The sequence below is a fragment of the Vigna angularis genome, chromosome 1 (assembly GCF_016808095.1).
Source record: "Vigna angularis cultivar LongXiaoDou No.4 chromosome 1, ASM1680809v1, whole genome shotgun sequence".
Lineage (NCBI taxonomy): Eukaryota > Viridiplantae > Streptophyta > Magnoliopsida > Fabales > Fabaceae > Vigna > Vigna angularis.
This window is the reverse complement of record NC_068970.1, coordinates 45821556-45831994: the sequence shown is the minus strand read 5'-3', so window position 1 is coordinate 45831994 and position 10439 is coordinate 45821556. Positions and strand designations below refer to the sequence as shown.

The 10439-nt window shown below is 29.9% G+C and overlaps 1 protein-coding gene and 1 non-coding gene across 2 annotated transcripts; one reads left to right on the top strand and one right to left on the bottom strand.

The window, feature by feature from the left end:
• The first annotated feature begins 8956 nt into the window (after positions 1 to 8956).
• LOC108319410 (glucan endo-1,3-beta-glucosidase) lies at positions 8957 to 10024 on the top strand. The gene is made up of 4 exons (XM_017550530.2): positions 8957 to 9103; positions 9299 to 9327; positions 9409 to 9655; positions 9797 to 10024. The coding sequence occupies exons 1-4, from the start codon at positions 9034 to 9036 to the stop codon at positions 9820 to 9822; spliced, it is 372 nt and encodes a 123-aa protein (XP_017406019.1). The 5' UTR covers positions 8957 to 9033; the 3' UTR covers positions 9823 to 10024.
• Positions 10025 to 10058: 34 nt separating this feature from the next.
• On the bottom strand, positions 10059 to 10130 carry TRNAP-AGG (transfer RNA proline (anticodon AGG)). The gene has a single exon. It is a non-coding gene; the product is annotated as a tRNA-Pro (tRNA).
• Positions 10131 to 10439: the final 309 nt, after the last annotated feature.

Genomic DNA, 10439 nt, shown 5'->3' with positions numbered 1-10439 from the left:
AGAAATAAATAAATAAGTTATTTTTTAATACCAGGCATTAGCAGAAACCAGTTTAATACTAAGTAAAAGAATATAATTAAAATTTGAAGCTTTGATTAATTGCAAATTGCATTTGGAAGGCGTTGAACGTTGATTTTCCTAGACTTGGGTTGAATATTGGCATAGCTACTGTTGTTGAGTCGTCTGGTTTTGTCATTAATTAGAAGAAAGCAGTTTGGCATTAGCAGAAAGAATATGAAAACGTATTAATTAAGAAGTTGAGCGTGACTAGTGGAGCAAATATGGTGTGTTTTAGATATAGAAGAGTCGACATTAACCATAAGAAGCAAAAGTGAACATGCATGGATATCAACAAACGCGGTTTGCAGCAACTTGTGTGATGAAGACACCAAACAACTTGGTTATAGATAATGTGTGAATGCCACGCAAGTTGCACAAAATAAAAGCAAAAAATTATTGAAATAAGGTAAAGCTGGCACATTGGTTGAGACGTGTGGATTTGGGATATTACTATGGTTCAAGTTCAAGGGCTGACAAAGACTACTGAAAATCCTTTGCAAGCACAACAATTACATTCGAAGCTGTTAATCAATTAGAATTGTAACTACCTAGTCTGAGATATTCGAAGCTAATTATACGGAGTTGGGAGGTGAATAGACACTTTTATTATTTTCTAAGAAATCTCCCGTACTTAAACCGGTTTTCTAATATTTATCTAAAGGTAAAAAAAAAAACTATAATATAAACGGATACTACCATAGTAAGTTAATTTTCTTTACTCATTTTTATATCATTACATTTTGGTATTTCTTTCAAATTGTTATAGACTGTAATTTCGAAGTTGGTGTAAATCCCTTTTAGACTATTACAGCAGCTCAACAACAAACTGTTGGAAATATAAACTCAACTATTGAGAATTCACTATCTTTGCTTTAGCAGGAACAAGAAAAAAGTAGTGGAATGCGAATAGTAGTTGGACAGAATCTACTTCCCAGCCGTTTAATTTGTGAAGTTGCAGATGTTTTTTATGTTATCATGTAATAGTGTTTCTTTTGAGATAGTGCTTGGGGTTGGTGAGGATCTTGTAGATTCTAAAGTTGGCAGCAGTGTGTTGAAAAATAACTGTGGAGGATGATGATGATGGTCTATGATTTGAACTATTATTAATTGAAATAAAAATAAAGTGTTTTGGACTTAATGGAAAAAGAAAACGTACACATCTAATAGGTTTTCTGGCCAGAAATTGCACTCACTTATGCCGACATTGATAATATAAATTTTATCTGCGCAAAAACTATTGCCCTTTATTGACATGTTACAAATATTAGAATTTTCTGAATAAAGTTATTGGATGACGTGATATATAACGTCCCAAAATATAACTATAAATCATATTATAATAGTCACATAATTAATAAGATAGAACAATTATAGATTAAGATATAAAGTATAAACTTTACCATCATTCAAAATAATCATAGAATTTAAAACTTTATATACAAGAGATTAACCAAAACTATATACAAAGCTACTCTAAAACTAACTACTCAGTCGCATCTTCTCTATCCAATGTCTGCTCTAGAGACACCTCATATCTCTCTGTTGACACCTAGGAGTGGGCAAACTGTCTTATAGTGTACTGTACTGTAAAAGTTTATAGTTAACTATAAACCAATTTAAGAAAACTGCACTGAACTAAAAAATAGTTCAGAATAACTGAACTGAACTATTTTTTAGTTCACTTATAATGAAGTACGGTTCAGTTAACTATTTTTATAGTACAGTATACTGCTCACGGTCCAGCCAACTCTTTCAACACATTAAGAGTTTTCCTTCCTTTCAAGCTCAGTTCTTTCTCCAATACTGAAGCCTACTCCTCTAGTTTTTCAACGCTGAGCTCTACTGTGGAGATAAGTGAGATACTTAAAAATTTAACTCAACCAAATACTTAAAAAGGAAATTTAACGAAAAATCAATATTAACAGATAAAGTAAGTATAATGCCAAGGACAAAACGTAGATAGAAATCCCTTAGTGCTTTTGGTGTTCTCTGATCAAAATTAAAGTTTCAATTTAGTAATTGGCATAATATAGGTTTGGGTTAAAGATCAATACAGTTACTGATGTATTTAAATTTTTTCCTTAAAACACCAATAGTTTCATTCCAATTTACCAATCAAGAAATCAATACAAATAGCATTTTTTATCTTTTTTCCTTAGATTTTAACAATATTATGCATAAATGACTTAAACTACAGTTCATGGGATCCAATCCTCATACAACACAAATATAAAAACAAGGAAGGAGAGAGAGATTTGAATAAAATTTGTTGTTTGCTTCAAAGGTTTAGAGGGAAGGGAAAATGAGGAACTCAAATACCTCCCCTCCAATTAAGAGTTCTCTTATAAAAAAAGATGCTTTTATTTTTTTCCAGTTCCTCTCCTCACTTGAAACTAAACCATAAGTCCAAGGTTCTAAATTGCAACTACAGTGATGGTTTTTTCACAATCCAAGACATTACCGAAAACTAAATAAATAGAACAAATGCGGCTCCATTTATAACTGGAGACCCCAAAAAGCCTTGAAATTGTGGCACAATTGCAGCTGCAAATCATTTTTGAAACCTTGAAAGAGTCTGTAGATCTTTTAAACCTTGAACAAGATTTTAAAAAAATAGTCCACAACCACGCTGCAATTTCCTGCAATACCAAGAACTCAACAAAAATAGACTCTACGGCCATAATTTAGAACCTTAATCTTCAAAGAGTTCCTTAATCTTAATCCACGAGCCAAAGGAATCAGAGAGAAACAACCTAGAATCACAAAAAAAACCAATTTTTCAACAACAAACATTAAGGAAACAACACAAATGGGTCCATACACTGCAACATATCACAAATTACCACACGAACAGAAAAAAAAAAACAAAAGAACCCCAGTTTCTCCCACTCCACACAAGTAAAACAACAGAGACATTCATCAAAATTCCATAAAAAAAGTACCACCTTTTCCATTGAAAAGGGAGAGAGACATACCAAAACAAAGAAATGGCAGCATTTCAGCTTGTGCAGTGCTATACGTAGCAATGCCACAACATTAGAGAGACAACGGCAAAACTTTGACGGCGACGAACCTTCGGTGATGGTGGTAGAGCCGACAGTTCGGCGACGACAGAATGCGGAAAAACCTTCGGTGAGTCTTCAACGGCGGTGAGCCTTCGACGGTGGAGAGCCTTCGACGGCGGAGAGCCTTCGACAGTGGCGAACCTTGGACGGCAGCAAACTTTCAACAGGGCGAGAGTTGAGAAAGCAATGTAGGATGTAGGAGACGGGGAGAAAATTGTGATAGAAAATGACCTAAACCACAGTTCACAGTTAACTGTACTATTAAATAGTATAATTGGGTTTTAGTAATTGGTTTTTAAACTCAACTATTAAACAGTATAATTGGTTTTTAGTAAAAATAGTTTAAGTTTTTTAAGTACAAAACAGTATAGATAAACTGTAGTTTAGAGTTTTTAAGGGAATTGTGCCCAGCCCTACTGACACCCACAAGATGATCATTACAAAGAAAGAACACTAACACATAAAAAAGCACTAACAACACAAGGTAAGAAAATTTAAATAAAAGACAAACATATTATATAATACCACATCTCATACAATCATAATTAATCATTCATAACACAAAACACTTTATGCATGACACAACACTGACTTTGACAGTCCGGACTTAGAATGATTGTCGAGCTATGGTGGGTTGTGCACTCGTGGCGGCTTCTACTGCTTTGCAAAGTCATTGTTAATGGGTTTCACCCTACCACACTCACGAGGTTAGTCTGTTTCAGGCCTTGGAGCATACTGGAAACCTCCAAGACTAGGACCTCCTGCTACTCCTCACGACATGGATCAATCCTCTCTATGTGAGAATGAAAGACCATTGGAGTTTCAGGATAACCCCCGAGACTGAGTTTCTGCTTTCATTCTAAATACACATGAACCTCACCAAGAAGATTCACTTTAGAACTTAACTTTCACCACTTTGAAATCATACTTTCACTTTGAAACTTAGCTCATGACATGATCAATCACATACCATAATACACATTCATACATACTTAACAACAAATCTCAAATCTTCATTTAAATCAAACTAGAACAAGGAAATAAGGAGTAGACAAAAACTTGGACCAGTCGCTCAGCATACACCCTCGCTGAGCGAATACAGAAGTTTCTCGCACAACGACCCACCTCGCTGTGCGAATAACTCCCATTGGTACTAGACCTTGAACTTGCGCTCAGCGACATCTCTTGCTAAGCGAAACTCCCCAAACAATGGACAAGACTCTCAACTCACTCGCTCAGCGCACCCATTCGCTAATCGAATAAAATTGACAGTGTTCCCAAACTTCAACCACTCGCTGAGTGACTCTTCTCGCTCAGCAAGTCTGCATAATCTGCAGCACCAAATATGCAAAATTACGCAACCTACACCAATTTTACCAATTCCAACTATTTTCCCCAACTTCTAACCCTCCTAGATTGTGTTATATACCTAATTATACTTAACCCAGGTTATCTAAACACTTATAACCTACATCTAAACAAGGAAACTCAAAATCTCACCCAACAACTCACAAAACCTCAACTGTTAGACCCAAATTGAATTCTACAATTTGTGGCACAATTCCAAACAACTTAGGGACTCTAACAAGTCCCAAATGGTTTACAAAGACTCTCCAAACTGACCATTTGCACACAGAACTCCAAACTCAAGTTTTCACTACCTCACTTCCTCCAAATTGAGTTCTAACACAAGTAGAACTCTACCTCACCACCACTATACTCTCACAATTCAGATTTATACCATTTTAGATGCTAGAACATGACATAACTCAACTCATACTAGATCTCAACTGTACAGAAACAATTCAACAACCATTTCTTACCATTTTCCCTTTAAGAACACATTTTGGATCAAAATACTCTACCACTAAGTTACCCTTTTCTTCCCACAATTTTAATCAACACAAAATCATTTCAACATTACATATCCAACATCTCATACACACATACAAACAAATTCATTATTCATCTCAACTACTCAACATCATAAAATCCGTCAATTTCACTACAATACCTAAATTATCACAAACACAAATTAACATTCACATCCAAACAATTTAATCTCCACCTACCATCAAATTACACAACATACATCCATTTAAAAGCAATTAACTAACTTCCCTTACCTCTAGGCAATTTGCACAACTAAAGAAATACCCCGACCGAAGCTTGCACCACAAGAAAACTTTAGAAAAATCTACAAATCACTGATTGGTGATAGGAAACCAACCTTAGAACCTAAATGAAGTTAAGAATTGAAGGAAAAGACTACTTAATACATACAAACAAAAAATACTTGCATGATCAAGAGTCAAAATCACTAAGAAAAAGGAAAACGAAATTTACGACTCAAATCACAAAATTGATCAGTTGGAATGGTAGCTCTTAACGCTAGGATCGCATAAACACCTCCTGATCGTCGAGAGTGAGAAAGAGTAGAGAGAAATGAAAAAACTCAAGAAGAATAATGTTCTAGAGAGGTAGAAGTATTTTAGATAATGAACCGAGCTTTAGAAAATTCTATTTATATTATAAGATCATTTTATAATAAAATACTCGGTCTCATTATTTTAATACACATATATACTCTAATACTCTATTTTTTAAGTTCTTACATATTATATATATATATATATATATATATATATATATATATATATATATATATATATATATATATATATATATATATATATATATATATATATATATATATATATATATATATATATATATATATATATATATATATATATATATATATATATATATATATATATATATATATATATATATATATATATATATATATATATATATATATATATATATATACACACACACTAAATTTAATTATAAAAAATAATGTAAGCATATTAATTTAATTTTTTATTACTTTAATAATCTTAAATAATATTATTTTTATAGCTTTTATACTAAATTAACTACAATTGGCCATAAGAAGAAAGAAATTTCAAATATTTTAAAGTAGCAAAATATTTTGCAAAAAAGAAATAAATAAATAAAAAAGATACAACAGTATTTTCATACATTTTAAATATAAATAAGTATTTTAAAATTAAATGAAAATTTATAATCTTAATCTAGAATTGGATTAAAATATGTCAGAAATTATTAAAGCACTAGTTTACCAAATTAAATAACTCTTCATTCAATTATTCTATTATGTTCCTTTATAATAGATATATGCTACGAGTGTGTGTTTCTATATATATATATATATATATATATATATATATATATATATATATATATATATATATATATATATATATATATATATATATATATATATATATTCAATATTTTTTTAATTGGAATGTGTTAATAGCCTATATAATAAAATTATAGAAGGAAAAAGAACCCACGATGTGCTCTTTTGTTTTGATAAATTCAATCAATTATAGTTACTTTTTTTTATAATTTTCTCATTTCCCCCCTTATATTATAATTTCAACACATAGTAACAACTTAACAAATGTAATAACTAGGTTAAGACTATGCGAGAAATACTTACAACAACGAAACAGAAAAAAATTTTAACTTGTAATCTATAAAACTTTTTAACTAGGTTAAGTCTATTGTCTTAAAATTTTAAATTAAAGATATTATTAAATTCTTTTACTTAATTAACTTGTGATCTATAAATAAAGAACTTTCCTTCAGATTTCCAAACCCTGCCCTCTTGTCTCTTACCATAATACACATGTATTGTGAAAGTCTAAAATTTTTATTTAAGAAAAAAAAAAGAAAAAAAGGAAAAAAAATACAAATTTCGTCTTTTGATAAAGGAAAAATAAAAGTTAAGTATTCCAACTTCCAAAAGCCTTTATGAACAGCATTTTTCTGCTATAAAATAAATATTAAATTGAAAGGGACAACTTGGGCAAGAAAAAAATATCTCTAATGGTTTGATGGAAAAAGGATTTGAAAATAAAGAGGATAGATTTAATTAAGTCAGTTAGATAAGAAAAAGATAGAGGAGATAATCTGATAGTATCCCATCAGTAATTTTATGTTTTACTTTTCATATATTTGTACTAATTTATTCACCTGTTTGTTGTGTTTTTCTTTTTTTCTTAATAAAAACATTTGACTTTTATTTATTTTTATTTTATTTTATTTTGTTTCTACCAATAGAGCGTAAGATAAACACAACAACTTTTTATATAAAAATAAAGAATACATTTATTATATATATTTAATGTTTACATGATAATTATATGATTATTACATTAAAAACATTAAATTACTTTAAAAGCATCTTTCATGTAGGTATCTTATTTTAAGAAACAATAATTTATTTTTTTTGGAACAGAAGTCTACATTTCTTTTATCCATAGTAAAGAAAATATTAGAAAGAGATAAAATGGTTATCTCAACACCATACAAAAAAATAAATAAGAAAGAAAATTATCTAGTAACCTCCTCTAGGAATATGAATGACCATGAATTATACGAATAATATTTATTAGTTACCTAATTTATAACAATTCTTTATTTATTTTGTTACCAGATAGATATTCATTTAAAAAATAATAGTAGATTTTAAAAAATTACGTAGATATCTGTAGATACTCGTATTTTAAAATAAAACATTTTATAAATTTTTAAAATAAAATTTAAATAAAAATATAAAAAAGAAATATAATATAAATTAAATTAAATATAAATTAAATTTATTGAAATACAAATTAAATTTAATTTTAATTAAATTTAATCCAATAAAATATAAATTAAATTTTAATTTTAATTTTCTTGTAAATAATAAATAAAAAAAATATTAAAATATATGCTATTAACCTTGGATAATAGATAATCCCGAGTATCAATCATTTCTACTCGTAAAAAGGTGTTTGTATATAGAAAATTGTAAAAAATTGTTAAAAGGTATTTGTTTATAATAAAAAATATTATTATTTTTAACTAGAAATTGAATAAATATTTTAATTTGAAACAAAAGTCGGTGTAAATAAAAATCATAAAAGCATGAGTTAATGTTTTCACTGCTAAAATAAATTTAAGCTTTAGTTAGTCAAATATTATGCGTGTCTATGACGACTATGTTTTGATAAATAAGACATCTAAGACAAATATTTTAATTTGTTATACAAGTAATTGAAATCTAAAATATAAAAACATTAATTGGTTATTATACATTGGTAGGACGTGTATTGGAATATTTCTATTTACGTGCAATAAGAAAAAGGAATATGAAGATATTGAAAATCAAAATATTTGCATTAAAAGATGGAGGACAACGATTTGATAATAACAATATAACGATGAATATTTGAATTTATATATTGATGGAAATTGCCTTGAGCTGTAATATTTTCCTTTCTAAGTATGCGGCAAACGAATGCATGTGTTTCTAAATGTAACCATCTTTTAAATTTAATTCACAAGTCATGCTTTGCGTCTCTTATCACCATATATTATAACATTATGCTTCTATTTTCTGTAAGGCTACAACTATGACAACGATTGCATAATAAGAATCATCATCAATAATCAAATACATATGCTTATATAGAATTTTTCTTCAGCTGCAACTTTTTCCCTTCCAAGTATATATGCAGAAAAAACATGCATTCTTCTGTTCCTATTCTCCTATCTTCTAAATTAGTACCTAAAATTTCTCTTACCTATCCTTTCATCTTCCAACAAACTCTATAATTCTCTTACTGTTATTACCATTACATTACAACCGCTTTAACGCTGTGTAATCTAATTAATGAGCTAATAATTGGTTTAAAACTGATAGGTATTAATTAACAGTAATTACCTATTCCTCTATTTATACCATGCCCTTTCAGTTCACATCACAGCACCCCTCAAAGGAAAATAGCATCGTTTCTCTCTTTACGAATTCAAAGCTCATACCATGGCCAAATCAACTTCTTCACTTGTTTTTCTTTTCATTTTTCCTCTGCTCCTCTCATGCAACAACTTGGGTAATTAATCCATGTGAATTATCCTTTTACAATTTCCACTGAAAGTTCATATTATCTCTCTCTCTCTCTATATATCTACGTTAATACAACTTCTGTTTTTTCTGTTGACTAAGTTCCGATAGTGCTTAGAATTGCATGAAATTTTACTTCATTTTGACCATCTTAAATGTTTGATTAATTGGTTGACTTGTGCAGGAAGGAATGTGAAGTTTGCTTATGGATTGGTGAAAACTCATCACATTAATTGTGTAAGTATCTTCTGCATATCAATATGGAAGAAAGCTCATTGTTTGTTTCAAATACAGGAAGCCCAGAAGAGTTGGTGTGTGGCAAAACCTTCATCGAGTGATTCAACACTGGAGAACAACATTCAGTATGCTTGCAGCATCTTGGGTGATTGCAAGATGATCCAGCCAGGTGGATCCTGCTTCGACCCCAACAATCTGTTGAACCATGCTTCTGTTGTCATGAATCAGTACTATGCATTCAGCGGTGGAAATGGTTGGAACTGTTACTTCGCAGGATCAGGTCTCATAGCTGTCAGTGACCCAAGTAAGCTTATAAACATTACATGTTCCTTTATTAGAAAATGGGAAGAAGTGTAACATGTGTTTATTTGAGGATTTCGTTGAAACATGTTTTGTGTCTGTTTTGGGATTCTGAGCTAGTTCATGTTGTTTTCTTTGTCTGCAGGTTACGATAACTGCAAGTATGCTTAGAGGGAATAAACCTAAAGAAGTTATATATATTTTTACTCCATAGGCTATGTTTGATTTCAGAAGTTTATTATAGTGTAGGTACTGTAATGAATAGGAAGTTCATTATTCAGTACTCTGATCTTTCTATTTCACTAAGTTATGTTTAGTTTTTGTGTGTATTTGGTTGCTTAATGAAAAATACAATGATTCAGTTATGAGGTTACACAGTGAGAAAGAACGAAAAAAACGATTTGATAGGGGCATTCCGAGAATTGAACTCGGGACCTCTCGCACCCTAAGCGAGAATCATACCACTAGACCAAATGCCCGATGTTTGTATGTTTTAAAAGTAAAAGATTAAATATGTTACTACCTTTAATAAATATCAGTTGTCAAGCCCGTCTTAGTTTTCATTATGTTTGAAATAATTAAGATGTGAAATTAATTTAAAATGTCTTAAAAGTAAAAAAAAAAAATTATCTCAAGAATATACGTAAAATCAACTATGACAAGATGATGATCATTATTGCAATAAACAAAATTACGCTCCATAAGTTTTAATTGAATGTAAATTCATATGGATTTACACTAATTTCTTTTTTAAATTTTGGATAGAAATGAAAATATCACCATTGCAT

Excerpts from the sequence above, each read along its gene's own strand:
- LOC108319410 (XM_017550530.2), top strand. The coding sequence starts at position 9,034 with ATGGCCAAATCAACTTCTTCACTTGTTTTTCTTTTCATTTTTCCTCTG. Across the intron at positions 9,328-9,408 it reads TGAAGTTTGCTTATGGATTG|GAAGCCCAGAAGAGTTGGTG; the intron begins GTGAAAACTCAT and ends TTTCAAATACAG. Across the intron at positions 9,656-9,796 it reads CATAGCTGTCAGTGACCCAA|GTTACGATAACTGCAAGTAT; the intron begins GTAAGCTTATAA and ends CTTTGTCTGCAG.